The 25,855-nt window shown below is 37.1% G+C and overlaps 1 protein-coding gene across 1 annotated transcript; it reads right to left on the bottom strand.

Annotated features, from left to right (window-relative positions):
* Nucleotides 1-3,192: 3,192 nt before the first annotated feature.
* Nucleotides 3,193-25,855, bottom strand: BMS1 (BMS1 ribosome biogenesis factor). The gene is made up of 22 exons (XM_086466901.1): nucleotides 25,602-25,855; nucleotides 25,013-25,203; nucleotides 23,498-23,577; nucleotides 21,787-21,975; nucleotides 21,129-21,271; nucleotides 19,920-20,041; nucleotides 19,003-19,196; nucleotides 18,151-18,287; nucleotides 16,784-17,586; nucleotides 15,864-15,965; nucleotides 14,554-14,711; nucleotides 13,923-14,004; nucleotides 12,869-12,945; nucleotides 11,663-11,845; nucleotides 9,819-10,007; nucleotides 9,039-9,219; nucleotides 8,480-8,538; nucleotides 7,358-7,480; nucleotides 6,148-6,295; nucleotides 5,060-5,235; nucleotides 4,435-4,596; nucleotides 3,193-3,721 (listed from the first exon to the last, which is right to left on the bottom strand). The coding sequence occupies exons 1-22, from the start codon at nucleotides 25,775-25,777 to the stop codon at nucleotides 3,485-3,487; spliced, it is 3,912 nt and encodes a 1,303-aa protein (XP_086323027.1). The 5' UTR covers nucleotides 25,778-25,855; the 3' UTR covers nucleotides 3,193-3,484.

The following is a 25,855-nucleotide window of genomic DNA, read 5'->3' as shown; positions in this document are numbered from 1 at the left end:
TATTTAAAAAGACACCTCCTAGCTGCTTTTCACCTAGCATTAGCCTTTGCTAACCATTTGCATAGATAGCGCTGTGGATAACAGACCCCGATCAGCAACACGACAGCCCTCTTGATTGTACCCTATCACCCCCTCAGATCTCATCTACTTTTAATTCTAATTCAAAACCACATACGGCCTGTTTGTTCGCAATTTCAGTTTCTTTCCCAAGTAACATGTTTCTGCAGCCTCGTAGGTTGAGCCATTGCCGCTGAAATCCCCTTGCTCATGGGCAATCAGCATCCTCCCCTAGGTGAAATATTTTGGGATACAGTTCATTTTGCATTATCCCATCTGGAAAACCCGTATGGTGCTTTCTACGAGCAGATTACTTTTTTTTTCCCCTTTAACATGGCAATCATTGTACAAAAGACTTTGCTTTTGTTACAGGTTTTCATGTTTGCCTAGGGCTTAATCACGAACAAGACTGCTAATTATTTGTACCTCCTGCAGCGCTGACTAGGTTTATCCAAGATAAGAACAGTTCAGCCCCTTGTTCTGCCACCTGCCAGCCCGAGTGTTGCCAGCGATACCCTCTGATAACTTGGCCTTTTTTTTGCAGCTGACAAGGAGGAATAAATACCGGGTTTGTTTTGCTGGCAGGAGGTTTTACTTGGTGGCTGCAGTAGGGGACACAGCCTGCAGGGCAGGCTTTGGCCTCTGCTTTACACAAGGCCCAGGCAAAAGGGAAGCACAAGACACGGGCCTGGCCCAGTGGCAGGAAACGGGTTTCTGAGGACAGAGTACAGGCCTTCGGGGGTTTAAGTAACTTCGGGGGTGGCTTAAGGCAGTGTGAGGCCCTCACTTTCTCCAAGGCAGCGGGCAGCGGCTCTCCAGAGCAAACCTCCCACAGCTGTGGGCTGGGGGTGCCAGCGCAGCACCAGGGAGGCATTGAGCGCCGCCGCCGCTGCCTCAGCACTAACCGCTGCCCTTTCTTATCCTGGGGGGCAAAACTGACAAATTCAATGTTAAAAACAGGCCAAAAGCACTATTAGAGGTCACTGTTACGACTAAACCCAAAGTTTTACTTAGTCTTTCTGACTGAAAAACAAATACCTTCGTCACAAGGACTCTAATAGCTCTCTTCACATACAGTATTAACGTCTCTCCCAGCTATGCAACTGCAGCACGGTTGCTATTTTCAGACAAACACAGCAACAATTACAACCTGTATGTCATGCAGCATTCCACTCAGGCTAGAGCAGGGGATTTACACTGGCCTTCCCTGCAGCACTATAGATCACACCCCAGGAACAATTAGCAAACATACGGATCCTGGGCAGGCTCTCCGTCACAACGTCTGGGTGGCACGAAGCTTCCCCAGGTGCAAAGCAGAGCCAGGCCCTGCTGGGACAGACACTAAACTGGCACGCTCTCATCAGTTTCCAAATAAAGTCAGTACAGCAAGAGATTGCAAAGTGTCTGCTTTTCTTTTAGTAGGGCTCACAACACACACCATTCTATCTACAACGCACTGCACATTAAAACCTTTCAATTTAAAAAAATTTGTTAAACTTAAAAAATTTTCTCTCCCTTTGAAAAGGGCTACCTAAAGAGTAAAAAAAAAAAAAAAAAAATATATATATATATACATATCATCCAGAACAAGTATCATATAGTCTTTGCAGGTGAAACACTTCCATGCTCAATCTGAACACAAACCTGAAGTCCACCATTTCCCCATTTTCATCTTTGGCAGAGCTGTTATGAACAAACTACATCAAAATTATTTTTCATTACATACAAATAGTAGATGTGAAAACTTAAGTGTTGCAATGGTAACTTCTCGGGTGCTTAAAAAAAAACCCTACAACTACTTGTCACACATGAACACATGGAAGATGCAGACACCAGCACATAAGGTAGAAGTTTGCTCACAGCAGCATAAAAATGTGATTAATAGGAAACATTTCCTTGATGGTTTAAATTACAGCTACCTAGCGCACTGACAGAAAAGGAAACAACCCTGCAGAACAGTCATGGTGGACCACCTTGCACCACTCTGTGGGGCAAAATAAGCCAACAGCTTTATTGTAAACCTCTGAAGGCAGCAGTTGTCTATTCAGCAGAGAATCTTCACTTAAGCATAAATCATGTTTTCAGTGAGCAAAACAAATTACTGACAAAATACTTTCAGTTCAAGTTTCAGCTTAATATCATATAGGCAAAGATGGATGCATTAGAATTTCCATTTCAATACACAGAACATTATGAGATTAATTAAGAAAATCCTGAAATGCCAAAAATTCACAAAAAATTTACAAACCCATTCAGTAGAAAACTTTTGAGTGAGGCAGCCTGATCCCACACGGGATCTGCCATCTGAGATAACAAACATTACTGCAGTGTAATAATAATAATGAATTTTGGCTTGATGATAAAGAGTGAACTCATTCAGGAAGGAGCCCAAGAAATTACTCATGTTATCTGACCCACTGCCTCTTTGAGGATGTATTAAAAATACATATATCACAGTAACTACTTGATGCCATATGTGGCATAAAAACTTCAATTCCTCTGCTTTTGCAACAGAATGATTGTTCAAAGCTTCTTGTCATGCAGAGGAAGACTTCAACAGGATTGAAGCCATCTACTACCTCTCCTCTCCATTCATCGTAAGAAAGTCTAACACCGTATCACCAAACCAAGCTGGCTGGACACAGGAAGACGTTCCCAAAGGAAGCAAAATTTACCTCATCTGTGCTTACCTCACAGAAAATCACCAAGTAGTTACATTTGGGAAAGACCTGACACCGCATGCCCAGAAAGCTGCAGTCATTGAGGGATCTACTGACAGTCTCAGTGTGCCAAACCTGTTGAAGTAACAGAAGACCTGGATTGCACACTACTTTGAAGATCTGCTTAACATCTAGTGAGAAGCAGAAAAAACTGCTTTCATGAAGGACCAGATGGTCTAAGCACAGGAACAAGCTACTGTGGTGGCACCTGCTAGCACATCAAAGCTACAGAATCCAAAACTTCTGCCCAGTAACAGCTGATCTTCACGCCTTTTAATGGAAGATTTCAAGGGCAAATTTAGGCAATGGCTCAAAGTGCTGCCAACACAGGAACACATTTGGAGACATCCAGAGGAGTTCTTTCTCCCACAGAAGTCTCATACTACGAAGGCAAAACACTCACAAACAAACAATATTCTGTAATTGACATTAAAATACTTTATTGGTTAGACAGAATGTGCAGTATGGACAGAAATATACTGAAATACAAAGTCCTCCAAAATACCATGGAGAAAAATGACAATCCATACTTCTACATCTTATTTATATACACTGCCAAATGTATTCAAGAGCGTGAATAAGGTCATATTTCCATTTTTTTCTTTTCTTGAAAGCACATCTAGTGTAGTCCAAGGCCTTTTTTTTTCTTCAACAGAAAACTGCACAGCTACCCTATTTCCTCATTTGGCCTGAAATCTGATTAAACTTTACATACTCTTCTCTCCCTTGCTAGATCCTTTCAAGCTTGACTTCTGCCTCTTTTTCTCCCTTTGTCCCAATATACGATAGATTTTTTTCTTAGCCTCCTTTTGCCTCTTGAATTTCTGTTCATCCTCCTTCTGCTTAACTTTGAGATATTCTTTAAGCTGTTCTCGATGTTTCATTTTGGCTTTCTTTATCTTGTAATTATTCACTGTACTCAAAGCACTGAGTAAGGCCGATATCTAAAACAGAAAATAGACAATCAACATACAAACGTTCGGTTTTGGTGAGCAAGAAGCAGTTTAACCTCAGCAGAGAGCCACAGAACGAATCAGAGATTGAAGGAAAGTTCCTAATTATTTCTGCACCTTTTACCCAATTTCTAATATGGTTTAATTATTTAACATATTAAGAAGTTAATCAAAGGTTAATTTTTGTGAACTGTGGTTTTGGTTAGATACTATTTAAAAGGCTATCCCTAATTACTATTACAGAACACTTAAACTGAAGTTTGGATCTTCTTGCCTTTGCACGCACTCTGTAATTCTCAATATCTGAAGTAGAATATTTGCTTCAAGTCCTATCTGTGTTAATAATGCATAGCAATGACAAGTCAAATAAAAGATTGCAGCTGCCAGTTAAAGTCACCCATAATGTGAGCGCACTACATCCAACTGAAATAACATTGCAAGTGCTGTGACAAGGACACAAGTCATATTTAGGCTTCAGGTGATCTACCAGTTTAAAAAACAGACATCATCCAGTCAGCAACAGTTCTACATACATACTGTGTGCCAAACAGGAACAAAACAGATTGCAGGTGATAATTTTTCACTGGGAGCTCTTATGTCTTTAGCACTAGCAGTAGATTCAAGTGCTAAAACAATAGTTAGGAATGGTCTAAGCAACACATTTACCCTTCATGAGTCCTTGTTTCACAATAAGTGATAATTACCTTCTTTTCATGAGGCTCCCTGATAACAGCTGGTCTCCACTGGTCTTTTGGAGTCTTGCCTTTCTTCTCAAGATTCTTAGGCTTGTTCTTAAAAGGCAGTGCCTTCTGCAGCGCTTTAGGAATGTGGAGCTTATTGAAATGCCTTTTCTCCCTCACAATAGGCTGAAAGAATGGATACAGAACATATAAGATTCATGATCTTAAAAAGCTTTCAAGGAAAAAACTCAAAACACTACAAATCAAACAGCCCCCACTCCTCCAAAAAAAACCCAAACCCATAAAACGTTCTCAGATATCCTTGCACTGAACTGTGAATGGTATGTTCACCCCAATTTCACTATAACAGAAGTTTCAGGAAGCTTTGAGAGAAGACTTCTACCCTGCAGATTACTCTATAAAATTTCATTGACCCACAACAATGTGCTTTCCACTGCTTTATTCCCATCTCATGCCACGAAACGTTGTGCCTTGTGGACAAAAATACGAAATCATACATGTATGTGTATGAACATGTAATTACACTGCTCTCAGTTTGCACAGGTCTGAGACAGAGTGCAAATTTGACTGTGATCACTGCTGTGTGTGCTTGTTGTTTTTCTTTTAAAAAGAGACATATCAAATATACCTTATAGAGAGAATCTTTGTTTTGTTTCAGTTTGATGCCTCGCTCATGCCTCAGCTGGCCTGTCGTCTTCATTCCACTCCAACTATCCTTCTCACCTGCTGGCTTCAGCAAAGATGTTACAGGGTTATAAAATGTTGGGATAGAAACAGGATACCAAGTCCTCACAAAGACAATATCTGAAAGAAAAGGAAATGTTACTTGGCTCTAACAACACAGTTCACCACATCCACACTCTAAGCAAAGATTGCCTGAACAGAATAGATAACGAACATCTAGAACACATGCTAGCATTATGTTTGGTATATATACACCAAATCTCTTCAACATTAGGCAAAAGCAATGTAACTGTTTGTACAGTTGGATTCTGCAAAGCCCCATGAAGTCATAAACAGTACATATTCCTGTAGAGCAGCCAGCTGAATACCACCCTATTCATTACTCATACTCAATTAAAGAACTAGCAGCAGAGTTCATGTATGTGTCTATGCCTCTACTAACGAAAACAATTTGCTTTCCTCTGCCTATTTTTACAAAAGAAATAACGTGCTTTTATTTTGCACTACCCATGAATTGTAATGAGTTTAGGAAAACAGAGGTCAAACACCTAAATAAGCATAAACTCATGTTCTCAACATCACAGTGACACTCAGCAAACATAGGAGATCGCTTCCCTATATACCCCGCAAAATTTCCACAAAAGGTTAGGAAAAAAGTTAACTAGAGTTACAATACCACTCTTCGGATTTCTCAGAAAAATGTCCTTCTAGCACTTGCACCACTAAATACAATTCATCTTCATGTTCAAGGAGAAAAGCATACCATGCTGTGTAAAACACTTTAAAACACTCAGAGCAATAGGTCTCCAAGACAAACCTTTTCATCTGCATATGATATGACTTTTGAGTATAACTGAAAGAAATCCAACATAAAATGTACTTTTTAAAAATTTCATTCTGCATCTCACCAGGTATTTCATGCTCTTTGAATTCACATCTCAATTATCAGATTCCTGAGATTGAGACACAGCTTTTCAATCTGTGAAGCAGGACAAAAGTTGTGTGATAACTTACATGGAAAGTGCAACTTACCACTCATCAACAACTTGTCTTCAAATGTTGCTCTGAAAGCACCTACTGGAGTTCGGAGGGCCTTTTTGATCTGTCCTCGGATACCACTCACAGTACGAATTGCTGCACCTTCAAATTTAGCCACTTCCAACTGAGAGTTAAACATTCCCTGAAAGAGAGAATTACCCACCATCACTCATGATGCTAAGCCTCTCTCTGTGACCTACTCAGGCCACAAAAACATAAGTAATTCCCACAAGTATAACTTATAAAGAAATAAGAACAACATAACACTGTCTTTATACCGAGAGTGCTGACTATACAAAAACCTACTGAGCTGACTTTAAGGTAAACCACTAAACCTAATCTACTTAGAGTCATATACCACAGGCAAGGCTTCTTAGCATTAAATATATACATTTAAAACTCTGAAACAGAAGATACTTAAGAGAAATTGTCCAGTTCTCTTTTAAAATCATTTGCTGGAACACAGCACACCTTAAACTTAAGTCAGCTGCCTTAAGTTGCTAGCTATGAGACTCTAACACAATATAGCTCTCCAAGGTTTCTGCTTCCTTCATAAACCACAAGCAGGTCAGGAAAAATTCTGTGCGTGCTTACTGCGAACACTTGAGTGCTTCATTGGTGAGATCAGTGCTTAGTTGCTTACTGCCCCAAATGAAGAATAACCTAACCTCTTCCTGAGCCTGAAAGCTCAATTAAGGACAGTTGGAAGGACAATTAAAATTCAATTCTGCAACACTTCCTGCCCCAAGCACTTTTGTAATTGTAATTGTGAAGTCCTAAGCACTGCTAGAAGTCACCTTTGATCCCAGAGCTGAAATTCAGTGGGATCAAACAGTTGGAATGACACCAGGGACACATTCACATTATGCAGGGGTGTCTGCCACTGTGGGAAGTTAACCAGTGTGTTTGAGGAAGAAAGGGGGGAAAAAACCTAAGCAAAACAAAAACACAAAAAACCCACATTCACTGTGAGCCAGGAGACTGCTCTGGTATTTTTGTCTGATTAACAATAAATCATATTCATTGGCTAATGATCAGTACCTTTAGAGACCGCACTGAAGAGAGCTCAAAAAGCCCAGACAGCTACTGAGATCCAGAACACTATGCAACAACTACTGGGAACCTCTACTTCTGAAAAGACAGATGGACCCCCAGCATTCCCTCCTAACATTGATACATCTGGTTTTACAGTATACATACCTACCTTAATAAAAGAAGTGTTCTTAAAAATTTTGAATGGAAAACCAGTTAGCTTTAATTTCTTTACAATAGTTATAGATTTATCTAAATCAAGCACAACTCCTGTCGCAGCAATCCGGAAATCAGGCTGAAACATACAGAGATGAAAGACGCTGCTGAATGTTTATTTACCAAACAGTGAAGAAACCCTTTCACTGATACAATTTCATCACGTTTTAGAGTTTGAGTTCAGGATTTATAACCTTTACAGGTGTACAGCAGCACAACAAATGCAAATTGACTTCGTACAGACTAGTTGAAGTGCTGCTGACAGAACATCCCTATCATTCACTACTGAGACTTTCAGAACTGCCATTCTAATTACCTTAGAAGCAATCTAAGAGTCCTTGTTATCTACCTCACTGTGTTCTTTTTATGAAATAGAACCCTAGTCAGACAGAAAGTCTCAAAGGAAAGCTCTGTGCACTGCTGTAAGCCCTATTATGCTAGGGACACAAGATGAAAATGGCCTTTTAATACATATAACAAGATGACTGTGCAATAGGACTTAAACAAGGCATATTTTACAAAGATAACAGTAATCACCACTGATTACTGTCGTGCTCATCACAATGCTATGCAATGCTTTCGTTATATGTTTTATGTAAACATAAATCTACCTTTGGGTAATATATATGCAACAAAGATCACATTTGATAAATACAGCTTTAACACTATTTAAATTATTTCAGATACCCATAAACATTCTACTAAGGTGCAGAGAAATCATATTGAGGGCAAATTTTTTCAACAGGAACATCAGTATCTCATCCTGTAAAAAGGTTTTAAAAGACATCTAAATATTTAGTACCTGAAAATCAAGTAGGTATAAATCCTTCCACAGTAAATAATAAAGCAATATTTGTAATTTTCAGTGTAGCAGATGAAAACTGTTAAAAAAAAAAAAAGCCTCCATCCAGTTTCCCAACTCATCACAATACCCCTTTCAAAAGCTCGAGCCAACTTACTTTCTCAGTTCCTACAACATCACTGCTTTACTGTATGTAAACCTTCTTCCCCAATTCTATATATTTTATCCAAAGACCCATGGAAAGCAGAAATCAACATTTTGTGACAAAAAACCTACCGTTGTGCCACTGACAGACTGAATTGCCAAAAATCCTGTCCCCTGAGGAGTGATGGGCCCTACAAGAAAATTAAATTTAAAAAATTTATTAAAAGCTTCACTATATGACATATAGCCTCTATTTAAAGTCAGAAAGCTTAGAAATATGTGCCAAATATTCTCAACGAATAAAACCAATTAAAGCATTCAACTCATTACTCACACAAATAGCCCCACAAAAGTTAAAGGAATGGTTAAAAAGACACTACTCATGTACAGAAGCATTTACAAGGCTGGGCCCACAGTGTGTGCACACAGACAACAAGTCAGGCTCCTCTTTGATACAGCACAACCTAGCAGAATGCTCAAAATTTGATTAAAAGCCAAATAATTCACAAATGATAGGCAACTGCCTATTTTCCAATACTATTTGGAATTATTTTATATTCCATGGGGTATACAACTTTTAAAGACTTCTCATTCCAAAAGCTACTGGCTATATTTCCTGATACACCCTGGAAAGCTTGAGAATTTTATAATGATTAAGTGACACAGGAAAGTAATTCCAGAATGTCTTCACCCCAAAAAGTTGCCCCACAATGCATATGTTGTGGGGTGTACTTCAGAAGTCTATGACGCCCATTGTGATCTTCAATGTAGAACATGGGGATAGTCTGAAATCGCCTCCACCCTAATGAGATGATTAAAGGATCACGTGTCTTAAGTATCTTCTTATACCATCGGTGCTTCTTCAGGCGCAACTAATTAGAAGAAAAGATGAACAATGCTATTACAGGATAATAACATTAATTCTGAAATTCAAGCCTTAATTTTCAGGAATGATTGAAAGCAATTTCCATCTACACTAGAGTTTTTTATTCAGCAAGCTTTATCTCTTCAAATGTTCTCATTAACCCTAGGCTGACAGAAAGATAAAGCTTATCAGTATTTCTCTTGCTTTGAAGTCATGTTTCTACGCATACAAGCAAGTATTATATTAAATATATATATGTGCTAGTAACTTTTCTACAGCCACTTGTCCATAGATTGTGAACCTCAGAATACAATTTACGTTTGCAATTTAGCAATCACAGTATCAGACCTTATTCCTGAGACATCTCTGCAGATGAACACTGAATAACAATAGCTTCTTCCAGTGATCCAATTAAGCCTGTAAAAATCCAGTGTCTACTATTGTAGAGTTAATTGTGTCAAAAGCAAATCCCCTATTCAAGGGACAAAGATGAAGGTTTCTCTCTGTGTTTACTGTATCTTTAATAAACACAAACTAAATAATAACTCTAGACACTCTGAAGCACACCTGTACCAATATAAAGTGCACTCAGTTTTTGCTACATACCTGTACATATCCAACATTTCCTTCGCTGTTCCCTAAACCACCCAAGATAATAGGATAATGAGGATCAAAATTCAGGACAAATTCACATGGGACATTTTCAATTTCTATTCGAACATACATCCCAGGCCGGAAGCCCTCATATTGCACTCTGGTCTCATCATCTTGATCTTCAAATTCTGCCCGATTAAGCTACATGACAAAGAGAAAGTCATCATGTGTTTTACAAAATCTTAGTATTAACAACTTGTTCATGAGGTGCCGGTTCTATCTAAAACATGCTAACACTTATATAAATCTTTTGGCAAAGATCTGATAGGTTTTGTGACTTTTTATTCAGAGCAAGATCTCTGCCACCATGAATTCCTTCCAATTTGAAATCCCAAGTGGGCCTGTTAGTATACTTGAAAGACAGTACCCAAGAGAAGCAAATGACTGAGTGACTCCTGATATACCTTTCATAATGGTGACTTTGGATTTTAAAGATACAACTATCAAAAGTACGTTTTTGATTTAGGAGCCCAAGTACCTTTTAAAGCTAATGTCCTGATCTTTAAGGTGTCACTTTATGAGGAGGCTAAGCTCGTATCTTATTCAGCAGCTTAAAAATATTTCTGTTCATCCTCACACTGTGTATCGTCAAAAGGGTCTTTTAAAGCTATCCTTACCATAAGAATGCAGATACCGTGTAAATATTTAACAAGATATCTTTGTAAGTAACAGAAACCTCACCCTCCTGTTCTCGCTCCTGATGTCCAGCTACCTATAAGACGCCATGTTTAAGCAAACTAATTATTAATTTCATTTCTCTGGTCCAAGATTCTTTACACATCTCACAGTTTGAGATCCTTGCCCTTCCATTTTGCAGTAGGACTACTGCTGATATGTATTTCTGTAAAGATCTCAAGTGAAATAGTTGTAAATTGTCTAGTATTCTTTTACTGGAACGTCCTTCTTTATGCTTTAAGTGCTCTTTCTAAGTACATCAGCATACCAGAGCTCAAATGATCACTTATGACAGAGGCTAATGCAAGAAGGTAACGATTAATGTAATGACTATTTAGGGCAACATTTTGTCAGAAGAGAAGACAGTGAAGTTATTAGCAATGCAACGCAATGTTCTTCCAAGTCAGTCAAAGAAAGAAGTTACTTTCAACAAGATTAATCTAAAAAACCAAGGCCTGGAGCAAAATCAACACCTCCAATTCTGAATAGCATTACCCTGAAGACTACTACCACACGAACAGAGAAATGGTCATTAATTATTTTTTCCTCAAATTAACTTGACAGTTTGATGAAAAACACTGACACACAGAACTAACTTACCCATTACTAACAAACAAAAATCACACCAAAAATAATACCAGGAAAATATCTGACACAAGTTAGTATGAGAAAGACTTTCACCTTCCTACACATAAAAGGATGCCTTTTTTTCCTCTTCCTGGAAGAGGAGGGGAACCTTCTCTCTCATGTTTTGGGGGTTTTTTTGAGACCTGTCATGCTAGTTCCACCACTAAGGGACAAATGGGTAACTACTAAAAACTTTGAAGTAGATGATATTTAGATGACACATCCTGATGTATTCTGTGATTTAGAATATGGTTAACTAAAGTTAATTTAAATTAAGCTTTCAGTAGTTTGGCTTGTTTGCTTGTTTTTCTTTCCAGCTAAGGGAATCAAAAAGTTCAGCCATAAAAAATTGCAAGCATGTATTTCTTTGTGTGTACTTTCTGAAGCAGCTCCTGAATCTCATGTGTGTCTCCAGTAAAAAACCTCTGGGCAAACTCTGTGGGGTATTTTTCAAGATACATATGCAGATAAATTGCCAAGCTAACAGCTTGTACCTGTGCTTGTTTATGCATTTCTTCTTTAAGATCATCAAAGTATGTGGCATCCCCTTCATCATACTCCGCATCAAACATTTCTTTCAGTTTCCATTTCTTATCCATGCGCTCCTTTTTCTTTTCCTCCTCCTCAGGTTCTGGTTTGGACATTTTTCCACCTTCTTCCTCATCTTCACTTCCAGACTAATCAACGGTTAAGTTATCAAACATGTAAAACAGTACATTGAAAACAACCGCTTCTGATTAGCAGTGGAAAATATATTAAGTAATATTTTGTCATAATGCAAATTATTAGACACTTTAAAAATATTTCAGTGTTAGACTGAAATTAGTAAGTTATTCATACAAGAAAATGTAACTTCAGCAATGACCAAAACATTTCATGATTTAATCATACCCATTTTTGATGAGAAAACTTAAGATTTATTTTAGTGTCAGGGAACAGACCCTAGAACTGACCTATCTGTTATTCTACAGCTAAAATAAGCACACATCATAAGAGAGGGGAAAAAGAAGTAATTGTTGATAGCACTGAGTAATACTGTGCTGGAAGGCAGCACTCCAGAGGCCAGAGAGGAGGAAGTTTGTTCACAGACCATTTGAAAATTGCCAAAATTATGCTGTTACCCTCAATTTTATAATGAAACGCAAAGCCATCAAGTTGCTCAGTCTGAAAAAAAAAAATTGATTTTTTCAATCTGTATTGTCACAGACAACTACAGCTCTGTTCTTGGAAGACATCCAAGCCACAGCATAAAATTGCTTCCACCAGCCTCTTTTATACAGATATGAGGAATGACTAGGAAACTGTGTCAGTTTCCACGATTTGCTGTGTATAAACAGAGCTCTACAGTCTTCTGCATCAGATGAAATGATGTAGTACAGTTACAATCACATTCAGTTTTAAAAATACTTCTCGTACCTCCAGATCTTCCAGCTCTTGATTAAGTCTGACACCTACCGTTAAATAAGTCAGGTGACTTCTCCTGCATAATTAACTTCAAACAATTCAGTTTGAGACTAAAACCATGCCATTCTAGATATTTATAGGTTCCAAAGTCCACAATACATACACCTTTTCTTCCTTGTTCCCATTGATCTTTTCTACTGATTCATGAAAACTGAATTTATTACATAGGATGCCTACCACTTGATTAGAAACTCATACGATTATGTTGCTAAAGAACATAATAACACAGGTCAGACCTCATCTCCTTCAGCAGCATGCTTTCCTTTGTACACAGCACCAGTTTCAAGATCTTCAAAATCTCCATACAGTTCTTCTGCAACAATAAGCACCCAAGATATCTGACAGTTAACCATTCTGTTACATTGCAGTTCTATAAATTCTACAAATACAAATTCTGTTGTATTGTTCCGTACAATTTCTCATATTTTCAGTATTGTGTATTTCCCAGTACTGCTTTGTAGAATAGTTTCAGCCCCAATACTTTTTCTTCCCATCAACAATTTTATAAGTCTGTTCTGCCCTCTGTATAGTTCTAGCTGAAAATTCTCAGCTGAACTCCAGTGGCCCCTCCTTTTTCTTTCCAGTACCTTTAACTTTATGATTTCAAAAATGTAAATAAGTAAGTTTCAGATCATTCCAAAGGACCACACAGCACATTAGTTAGCACTCTAGTGACAAGACATGAGCAATCCAGCTCCTACCTTGAATTTAAAAAAATAAAATTAATAAAAAATTTTAAATATAGCAGACAAGATTTAAGGTAAAATCAAATGCTTATAGAAGCCTGTCAAACCACAATCATTTTGCATATAAAATACAGCCATATTCTTAAAATTTTCTGAATAAAAACAATACCTCCAAAACATCCGAATACAGATCTCACTTTTCAGCCAAATGTGAATGGCCAGTTTGTCTTCCCATTAAAGAATTTCTGCTTATTTCTACCGGGACTACCCAAAAGAAAATCATACATAGAGAACGAATAGCTAAACTCAAATACATAACTCAAAGTTGTCATGGCTAAGTATTGACTAAGGACTCCATTTCCCAATTTAAATTATATAACCTATTTTTCAGTGGAAATTTTCAGAATGTGCTACTTGTGTACTGTTTGTACAGAGATTTACAGCACTGTTTAATTATATTAGTACCTGTATAATACTTTATGTAATATTTGAAAAAAATTGCAAGTGTATCGCTAATGCAAAACATTCTACATACATTAACTACAAAGCCGTACTTTTCTCAAGTCCTGTATATATCAATCACTTTTAGAAGTCTTACACATACCATCTTCCTCCAACAGCTCTGCTGCATCTTTATCATCTTCCCACTTTCCAGTAACAAAGCAGTCTCGAATACTGCTCATAACCTGCAAGATAATGGTGTCATTGCCTTGTACGGTTACAGCTTGTCATCAACAGAAACATGCTCCAGTATGCTCCTCACTCATCCATCAGAGACACTACCTCAGAGATAATCTGATATTCTCACACATAGCTCCACATCAACACATCTTTACCAAAACTACACAATGCCTCAGCAAAAGCAGGAATGTGAAACCAACTCAGCTCTTGCCCAAAGATCTTTAGAGTAAGAAGGTCTCTACCCTACATCATATTTTCCACTCGTGATTCCCCAGCTTTTTAATTTTCAGTAAATAAATAGCAAAGTGATCCACCAAACAGTCAAGAGAGCCAGGCATTAAACTGACTTAATCTAACTTTCCATTCCTGTAAGAACATGGTTTGAAATCTGTTACCTACTAAATACTTCTAATGACAGCAAGTAGCAGAAGATCTGCCACTCTGGACATCGCTCCCATAGGTCCGTTTCAATGACAACTCAGTAGTGCTATTTGAGACATAGCCAGGACACAACTAGTATAGGATACACAGAAGCAATTATCCAATGGAATTACCTCTTCTAAATCCCAATCTTGTGGCTTTTCTATCAGAAATTTGGAGCAGTCAAGTGCATTAGCCTTCTGTTTGGATGCTTTGTCTGGACGGCTGACATGAAACAAACCTCCAAGTTCATCACCTGCATCCTTACTTTCATGGTCCTCATCCTCCACAGCTAAATGAAACGTACAAGCCGCGATTATTTCCTCCACAGTACATGGATTACATTCATTAACAACCTCTCTTCTGCCTTACATTTCACAATACCTGCAGTACTTTGAGGAAAAAAGATGCAAACTACAAATAGTTTTACATATAAATGACCGAAAAGTACACTGACGCAGTGTAAGAGTTAAACTAACACCCTCACAAGGACAAAATAAGGTGAGCAGCAACCAGAGAGATACTATACTCTGTGACCATAGTGAACTTCAGTTGTACAGTTGGTCCACATGGAAACAAGTAATTCATTTCACAAATTTCAAACAGTTCAAATTTCTTTGAATAACCTGAAATCTGGTTCTGTTGGCATAACTGAAATAATCTGAAAAAAATATTGCCCAGTAAGTAAAAACACAGGACGATTATTGAATATCATAAGTAGAAACAATACCAAACGATCTGTGAATAGAAACAACATTAAGCTATTCTGTAAATCACAAATACTGGACTTGAGAATGTCAGCAAACCTTCCTGCTCCTGCACTGTGGAAGGTTTACAAAAGCCAAATTCTCATTGTGTTCTACAGAGGTTCTGCACAATGAGGTTTGTACACTCAGACAGCTACCAGAAAAGTTGTGAATTAAACCAGACAAATTGCATAAATAGCAGTTTTCTCTTCTTTTTAAGCCAGCTATCTTTTTTTTTTTCTTGACAAAGACCCTTATGACAGGCATGATAATACTATGTCACATCTAAGAGAATATTCCACTCTCAGTCACCGAGACAGAAATTCTTGAAAACAGCCAACAAACAACATTCCTTTATGAAACACATCAATTACCACAATGGATTTGCATAGTATCTACCAGATAATCATACTAATGACCAAACTTCAAATGTTCAGAGGGAAACAGTTGTATCAGAAAACATGAGAAACAATTGAGTAGTCTGGAAAATGAGCTCAAAATGCTTTTTATTGGGAAAGTAAAAATTGTCTTTATTACAATTATTAGTGAAAATTGATATCACCAATTAAAAAAGTCCATAAACTCTCCTCAAGCCTCCCACCAAAAGACACTGCTCAAAGATTCAGACTTGCAAACTTGGTAACAGCTAAAAAGCTACCATATATTAAGACAGTACAAGTTTCCAAACAGATTTGTACCTGTTCCATATATGAGTTTACGAAGATTGGGGGTTGAACGTTGCTGTCTTAGAAAGGCCTCAGCTGCCTTCTGTGTAAGGTCTTCTTTCCACTTAAGTGCACCTGAAAAGAGAAAAAATTTGCATTCTACCTCAAAAAAGAATTAGAACCTACACAAATAATTTAAATAATGACATGACAAGAAGCTTAAGAAGTGTTAACACAACTCTCTGTTTCTTTTTTTTTTTATACTCTATATACACACAGAAACATAAATTGCGGCTAACAAATTACATTGCTGGTTTGGGGTTTTTTTTGATCAGTCCTAGTTTTAGGATAAAATGTTAAGATATTATTAGCACTAGCAACAGATTTGATTATTTTCATGATGATACATGTCTTCTTCACAGACTGTCAGTGGCTGAGGTTCTGGAGGTCACCTTGTCCAGGCCCACTGCTCAAGCAGGGTCACCTACAGTAGATTGCCCAGCACCATGTTCAGATGGCTCTCGAGTATCTCCAAGGATGGAGATTCCACAACTTCTCTGGGCAACCTGTTCCAGGGCTCTGTGAGTAGTTAATACATTTTAGTAAGGTTCCCTCAAGAACGTTTTATTCTTTCCAAATGTAACAGAGCATCATAATTTGTTTTACACAAAAAGCCATAAAGATTAAAGCTAAATGTATACGGAATCAATGAAGTTCATAAAATGAATCACCTCCATTTCAGAGGAAGGGAACCAAAGACCTGCGTACTACATTGCAAATCAAAGGCTTAATCACAGATAATCCCATGTTTCCCAACTTGAAGTTTGCCACTTAAATATATATATGTATATATAGGAGGAGCAACAGTATATAATATTTACTAATTATAACACCCTTTAACAATGAACCCAGTTAAAAATGGACAGAAATTTTTTTTTACATTTATACTCTACCTGTTGTGTCAGCAGAAAAATCTATTTTCTCTTCATACTCCTCTTCCTCTCTCAGTAGATTCTCCACATCATCATCCTCAGCTTCTACTACTTTAAGTTTAGTCCGTCTAATACTATCAGCTTTCTTTGCTTGAGTGTACTGAAATCCCTTCCTATTTGACTCTTCAACTTCTAATTCATCACGTGATCCTTCATCTTCACCCTGATCAAGGGAAGAGTTCTCAGCCTCAGATTCTGATGCTTCTTCTGCTGTGCAGTTTCCCGAATCTGTAGTGAACACTGATTTTCTTTTCAGACTGTGATCTGAGATTTGTGATCTCATTTCTCTATCTTCAGGATTTATTTCACACTGCTTAGATTCAGCTACTCTTTTGCCTGCAACCTCAAATTCACTATCTGAGCTTTCATTTTCATAATTCCTTTGCTGCTCCTCCTCCTCATCTTCCTCCATCTCGTTCTCTTCAGGGGCAGTTTTTCCTTCTTCTTCAGAACTCATCTCAAGATCATCATCACTGTCTGCAAATGCTGGCAGTTCGTTCACTACTTCTTTATCCACCTCTGTTTTCAGACGTTTGGCTCTCCCAATAGCCATCTCTTCCTCTAATAGTTCTCTGTCACTTTCTTCCTCAGCATCATCCTCATCATCACCATCACTTCCATCCTCAGACATTGCTGCTTCTTGGTCATCTTCCTCATCACTTACTGCATCATCACTTTCCTTCTCCTCTTCTTCAAATAATGCCTTCCGACGTACTCTTCCAGTCTCCAAATCAATTTGCGTTTCTTCTTTTGGCATCACAAACCTGTTTTCCCGAAGATCACATTTGGGACAAGATATTAAAGTACAAGGAAATTTTAATGAAACAATGAAGCTTCGTGTTCATATTTTTAATTTTTTTTTTTAAAAAAAAAAAAACAGAGCAAGGTTAGAGAGAACATTAAAAAGGCAATAGAGTTCTTGAAGTACAGAATGCCTCTTAATTCAAGAATACACCCGATGTTATAGCCATAAACAATTCCAAGAAATTTCTTCATTTTCCATGGAATGAAAATAGGTTATACAATTAATTTTTACTGAAAATTTTAACTGCCATTCTCCAAGACTTTGAAGAAAAACAGAAATATGTTACTTAGTGCTGTATCAGCAAGGAATTCCTGGAAAGCAGGACTATACTGCTTGCAAAACTTTTCTAGTATCAATTATTCCTATCTCAAAATACACGTGGCATATGACTAGTCTCAGAAGAGGAAGAATTAGGTAGTAAGATATCCTACTAACTGTGCTCTATGGAGAATTTTACCTAAATTGGAACCTGAAATTAAGAGATTCATTCATGCTTAAACACTGCTCAGCATTCAAAACTTACTCTTGTCCTACATCTTCTGAACCTAAGGGTCTAGAGTCCATGAAGAGAGAGACCTTGCTTGATGCCATCTTAACATCAATGGCTGAATGTGTGGAGATGAGGCTCTGAACCAGTTCGTGATTTGGTCTTACTTCCTCCTGGAAAGCCAAGATTTTTTACTTTTTAATTAAAATGAATAAGCAAATGTTTAATGAACAGCTAATAGAATCATTAATCTGTCTAAAACAGTAGAAATATGCATATGCAAGAAAAAATTCCAAAGCATTTTAAATAACTATTTTCTCAGAATAGCAAGGTCTCCCTTCCTCTCTTCACATTTCAAACACATACACAACATTAACCCAACAAAAATTAAAGAGGCCCTCCTTCACAGTATGCAACCACTACAGTAAATATCAGGAAGCGCACATCATCATTGACCCAGACATTTAGCACAATACAGGGGAAAACAGCTCAATTCAATCTGTTTGTACACAAATGTTTTCCACCTCTCCCTTCAACCAGTCAAATCCTCTACGTGTTCCCCCACAATCACCCTGCCCTGCAAAATAAGAGTGACAATATCCCAGTACCCGGAGTTTTCGTAAGGCTTAAGTCAATGTTTGGGAAGTTTATGAAATTAACTTCAGGTACTTATCATTAACCGATTCTTCAAAAGTTTTGCACAATATTTTACACAGAGATAATAAAAACAGCCCTCCTCTGGAGAAGGAGGAGAAAAAGCAGTTACCCAACATAAATATATAAGAATTGATTATTTTAAAAAAGCTTCTTTTTAAACACTTATTTTGACTCTAAGGATAAAAACTACAGTTTGCAAGAGAATTCAAACCACCAACAGCAGTCGTTTACCTCTTTTTCATGAGCATGGCTTCCACCCAGGTCAATATAAACAGCATCTTTATCATATACAATGCCCCCAACTCCTGAAAGAGGCGCATAGACTAGTTTCTCTTTCTCATTTAAAGAACGCTTCTTCTGCTGTTCTGGTAGAGCACAGGGGTCTGGTAGGAAACTGACATCACTCACAGTGAAGTCTCCTACACCTGGGGTAACAGACAAGGGAAATAAAAAGGTTTTCACAAAGCTTTAATTCTATCATTTGTACAATTCACCATGAAGAGATTAAAATAAACAAAAACATCCCAACATTGCAGCATTCAGTGATTTATCTGATTCATCAACAGCGAGCTCTGCATCCAACATCCAGTTCTTCTGCCTTACATATGCTTCTTTAAGTTCAGTGGTAAGTTCACCAGAGTACTGAAAAGCTTTGGGGTTATTTGCTTGTTTTTAAATGAGAAAACGAGCAACTCGCTTTTCTGAGTAGGTCTGTAAATTTATTATTAAAATATTTCTGAATTTAAGCTTTTAAATAATTCACGTAAAACATTAAATTTATTCAATGAATATGAGAAATTTTACATAAGCCAAATTTACTTTTCATTATTAGGGCTGGTATGTCTTGTACTTCAGGCACCTTTCAAAGGAAAACACCTCTGAAAAACTTCAGATATTGCCAATATTGTGTTTAACACTGCAACAAAACTGCACAATTAAAAGCAACACTATTTACAAGGATTTATTTTTACAAAAACATGTACCATGAAAAATAATTTCCAAAAGCACAACATGCATTTAGAAAGGTGGAAAATCTATTTTACAATGTATAGTTCAAAGATACAAATCATTCCATGATAAAAATAGCAACAGCTATGCTGTTATTGATAGATCAGTATAAAAACAGTTTTAAGAATCTGATAAATTACCTGGCATATGAATTTGACTTTTGTTTTTGAGGTGTGCTCCTCTCACATATCCATAAAGAGATATCTTCCTGTCACATTTGGGATTGATTCGAACATCTTCCGGGTTTGTCAACTCTTCCATTCTACCCAAGATTGAAAAAAAAAAAAATTTAGACTACCCAGCAGCTCCACCAGTAACTTTTGAAAAAAGAAATTTAAAGAAAAAGAGAACTGCAGCATCACTGCTGCCACTACAAGCTCTGCAGACTCTAATATCAAAATAGAATGATCACAAGAAAAAAAAAAAAAAAAAAAAAAAAGGAAAAAAGATCTTTCCAAAATATTTTAATAATGTATTTTAAAACTTGTACAATCATGGTCAACAATATATTTCCAGAAGACTTACTGACACTTCACTAAACAGGTACTGCTTCCTTAGTACATTTTAATTACTGTTTATACACTTCCCACACACAACCCTCCTAAAACCAGTTTTAAAACTGACCCAACATCAAAATAATTGCAACTGTTACAGCAACCTAAAACCTAAAGACTACAGAATGTATTTTTTTTTCATATTCCCTCTCTTTGCTTTGCTCATTTTGCAGGACCTTGCATGATGGTTATCTAATTCTCTGACAATTTTTTCTAAAGAATTAAAAGCTTTGAAAAAGACTTGTTGTAGGCACCTTGGATTCTTGGGGGAATTTAGTCATAACTGTAAGCATTCTGGCAATACAATATGAAAGGTGAGGTAATTTCTCAGGTAGGCACAGCCACCATCAAGATTACTTTCATGTTCCAAAGAGACTGTGAATCAAATCCTACACGTGGAGATGGAGCAGAATGGATGTTCCAGGGAACTCGGAGAACTAATTCAGCAGCTGTTGTTAAATTACTGGAATATTGCTTCTTTTCCACAGAAACTCAATATAACCAACAAGCAGGATTATTTTACTTTTTTTCCTTCTGTGTTTCAAAAGTATTTACAATGTACCAAAGGCCTATCTACATGATCCGATGCAAGTGAAAAACTGAATGGCTATAGTTATTGGCAAAAACCTGAAGAGTATCCTTTCATTTTCCCAAATACACCTGGATAACACTAAATACACAGTCACACATATCAATTACTGGCTCTAATATTATATTTTTTTAAACTATTATAGTTTTTTAAACAGTGAGGTACTATCTGTGCTGAGATTGAAGAACAGAGAGAAAAGCACACACCTGTCTGCAAGAACATATGGGTGAGATGCTTGCCAAGTAAGAGGTCGGAATTTCATTACTGAAATAAAACGCCCCAAATTGTGAATTTCCTGCTTTTGATATTCTCCATGAACCATCCCAGACAGATAAAACAGCTTAGCACCCTAAACACATAGAAAAAGAGACATAAAACCACTAAACATCAATTTAATACCAACAAAACTAAAAAAAAAAAAAAAGGTAATGCCATTCTAACTTGTAAATCATTAACAGGAAATTGAAGGTTACAATTGGTTCCAAAAGATCAAACTAACTAGTTTACTTCAACATGAAAATTGCACCATAAATCTCAAGGGAAAACAATTCACATCCAGAAAACCTCATACAAAGGTTAATTTGTCTCTCAGACCTACAAGCTGATCCTCCTTGCACAGCACCTGTGTAATGGACCTTTTTACTAATACCACACATTTAGTAGCTAGTCACATTGGGATAAAGAATAATTACACAAGTACTTTAGCAAATAAAAGATTACATAATCTGATACATCATCAGCATTGTCCATTTATAGTATTATTTTTAAAACGTAAGAACATATTAAACACTTAAGTATTGCCCCACTCTTACTTTAGCTTCCATAATGCAAAATATATGGAAAAATTAATGTTGAATGTCATACCGGATATACTTCAGTCCAGAATCTGTGCTTTAACTTCTTTTTAGTCTTCTTTAATTGTTTGTTGTTCTTGAATGTATCCAGGTGGGTAAGAACTCCCATAATTTTGGGAAAGCCATGTACCTGACAAACGTTCAGGAATTCAAATGTTTCCATCTCAAATCCAAAGCTGGCATCAATAAGCATCAGAACCTGAAAACACAACATCAGCATTTCACTATAACAATACCACAGTGCCCACATGAGCTCATTTCAAAGATCACACCTTTAAAGTCAAAAGCTCCTTGGGAACCAAAATCTTGCAAAAAGTTTTGTTCTTTATTTTTACATAACCTGAAAATCAACTTTGGCTTTTTAACTGAAAAATATGGATCTATGCTTCAGAAGTTAGTGGGGCTTAGGAAATAAAATCTCTTCTTCCAGTCAATCACATCTCCTTTATAGATATTTGAGTTGCTCGTTGTCTCCAAGCAAACTATAGAAGAATAAGGCTGCTCTATGAACGCATAACATACAGTTATCATAATAAGGTCTGAACAGGTGTTTACTTCGTGAATTGAAAATATGCAAAATTGAGTATCTTCCAATATTCACAGGAATATCTGAGAAAATTAGTAAAATTTTTATATCTGTGTGTTGGATGCACTAATGCCTCTAAGGCCAAGTCTTCTGGTAAAACGAGACAAACTTACTGCTCACGTTGCAATGACTGTTACACATCACTAAAATGCACCGACACGCAAAAGCAGCACGCAAAGTCACATGAAAATGAAAGCAAAGTTGTATTAAGGCCTCAGCATTTAAGAACTTACAACACATGAGACCTGATGATAGACATCTGCAAGCAATTATGTAATCTCAGCTTCCTAACAATAAAATCAAATAGATTCTCAGCATCACTATGTGCATGCAGAATCTCAAATATACATCACATCTACTAACAGAAAATTTTTGTATTTTTTAATACATCTTCCTCAAGTAGAAAACATGCAAGGCGAACAATATCTAGATTAGTGCATCCATGTATTTAGATATTTAGACAGTAAATATTTAGGTAAGGATCCCAAATCCTACTAGGCTATGAATAATATACTCCAAACCCACAAGTAAAGTAAAATTCTAAATAGACATATGGATCATGCATTGGGTCCCCAAGATCAGCTGACATAATCCACAATCCAAATTACAAGGGTGACCACACACTCCACTGAAATCAATCATATTACTGCAGAGCAATCTCCAAAGGTGGAGACATCAGAGTGCATCAAATAAAACCAAATAGTAAATTAAATAGATATTTCTACTTTGCACATTAGTTGAAAACTTCTTGACTAAAAACCATTTTCAGATTTCACATAGTTTGACCAAATCCCTTTATGAAAAGTCACTTTATTACCTTGGCTTGCTAGATCTTCCATTAAAAGCGTACCAAGTTGCATTACCAATGAAGTTCAGTTGCATCTCCCTTCTTCCACAGCCTCCCCACCACCACACACACACACTTTATTCCCCCTACCCCCAGGATAAGGGAAGTCCTAAGGGTTGTTCCAGAATATTAGGTTTATTGTTGAGCTTAGTCCTGTTCTCTCTGAAACCAAAGACAGTTTTTCTTTTGATAACAATGGGTAGAGAAATCAGACATTGATGCAGTCCAGTCAAAAGTAGTATTTTCAATGCACATTATAGCAGGAATCACATGCCACTGTTAACTTACCAAATCAGCAACTTTAGCCAGGTCAATCATTGTGTTAATATCACATCCACATTCGATAATAGTTAGCCTGCGTTTCTTACCTGAAAAATGAATTAAGAATCAAAAACTGAAAAGGATGGAGAAAACTAATTAGTCCACTGTTTTCTTTTCAGGTCACATTCCTGAAGAGTACTTGGGACTCAAATTCTTGTCTAGCATATAGGTCGTCCAACATAAGCCACTATAGAAGTGCCCATTTTCAAATGCTTATAAAATTCTTAACTTTTTGGTTTAAAATTATCAGGTTGAGTACATGTTTGCAAAGGAGTTGTTTGGCCTTTTCCAAAAACAATGCTAATAAGAAAAATAAAAAAATACAAAGCTCTGCTTCTTTTATCTTTAGGTGCCCCAGAGTTGATACTGTGGATTTTATTTTATATTTTTGTTCTTTTGATATTACTAGGAAAAACACACTCTGTTCTAGCCTTTAAAAAAAACAAAAACAAAAACAAAAACAAAAAACAAAAACCAGTAGATTTACACATCAAAAAAATTTCTTAACATGAATCCAAATGAGAAAAAATTGCCCTTGGCTTGACTTGTTAACTTTGCTCTCCTAACTTGAGTTAGATAACTGAACTTCAGACAACAGGAATAACAACTTTAAACAACTGTAGACAACAGGTATCATGTTTTTTTCCTTCAGGTTATCAACAGCAAAATTCAGCCCAGTAGACCAATTAGGAAATCCAATCTAACACAAATTTTCCTTTCCATTTTTTCTGTCCCATATTTGTCAATTATTCCTTGCAAAAGGGAGAGTTATTCGTTAAAGTCTCTGAAGAGTATACATACATACTGCACATAACACACAGTTGTCTGCGTCCAAGCAAGATCTCCCTCACATATTGGTTCCTTCAGTTGTTGTGGGCTGTGCTCCCCCATACAACCTCAGTGATCCCCCCTGGAATTCATTCAGGGAAAAGTATGAAGGGAACAGACTAAGACAAATGGAAACTGGGATGAAAACTTAACAGAAAGGAAAAGGAACTGATCGGGGGTAAGATGGAAAAATGTAACTGGAAAAGGCTAGGCAAATTAATTCCTGGCTTAAGAAAGAAAAAGGACACAAAGATAGGATTATAGGACATGGAACCTGAAAGAATGGGAAAAACGTGTTGAGGTTAGGATGAAGTCAGAGAACAACAGTTCAAAAGGAAAAAGAGAACCCAGTGGAAAACTTGGGAAAAGCTGGGGGGATTGCAGAAACTGGAAAAAAGACAGAAAGGGAAAAAAAAAAAAACAAAACAGAATTGGGATCCCAGCAGGGTGGAAAACAAGTTTAGAGGGACAAGTCCCCCAAAAGCCTAAATCCCACTATTCTTTTACTGTTAATGAGTATATCTGACAACACATCAAAACGATTTCTTCGAAATAACTGCAAATTATGAGAACATGAACACATCCCAGCTCCAAAAGCAAGACAAATAAGTAGTGCAAAATAAGCATTTCCATTTCTCGTATCTTTGTTCTCACCTGAAACAATTGTAACAGGACCCCGGATTTCAATCAGTTTTTGCCTGGTGAAGTTCTTAATGAGACATTTTATTAAGGTGCTCTTCCCAACCTTGGGAGGACCAACTACAACCACCACCACAGGAGGTGGCTCCAAGGGAGTACGGTCTACCACAGGAATGTGATGTTTTTTAGTCTTCAAATCCTGAGTTCTGGGAAGAAATTTGTAATACATAAATACAAGAACTTAAAGACCAGTAACATTTATTCTTTTAAAGTTTTCAGTACTTACAAAAGCTTGGAAACAAAGGTTCACCAAGAGCCCAGATATTATATGTATGTGGAACTCCCACTAAGTCTAAGGAGCTGTACACTTTTTTCTCCATTAATACTAATGCAGCTGTATCACGTAACACAGATGCAGAAAACACCAGACTTCTGACACATATATAAAAACTACAACATGACCTGGTGAACGATGAAAGCTATGTGAGTACACCAATGAAAACTACACCATGTACATTTCTACACAAAGTAGCAAGGAAACCCCAGCCAACCCCTATCCACCCAGCCAACCCTGCATGCTCTATAACCAATTCCCATTTCTTACCTATGGAAAGTTCTGGCCATCCGCACAGCGGACTGGACCGTAAAGGCTTTGGGGTTTCTCTTACGTGCATTCTCCTCGTCTCCTATTCCTAGGTCATTGAGATAACGTTTCCTTTTCTTCTCTGCCTTTGGCCCACTATGCTTTGCACGATGCTTCTTTTTCTCTTTTTCCTCCATCTTACTCTTTCAACAATTATTTATAATCAACACGACGTACGTCGCCTCTGTGCGATACCGTACAGAGCTGACACAGGA

The sequence above is a fragment of the Leptosomus discolor genome, chromosome 6, assembly GCF_034619465.1.
Source record: "Leptosomus discolor isolate bLepDis1 chromosome 6, bLepDis1.hap2, whole genome shotgun sequence".
Classification (NCBI taxonomy): Eukaryota; Metazoa; Chordata; class Aves; order Leptosomiformes; family Leptosomidae; genus Leptosomus; species Leptosomus discolor.
Note: the sequence above shows the minus strand (reverse complement) of the source record. Positions and strands in the feature narration are given on the sequence as shown.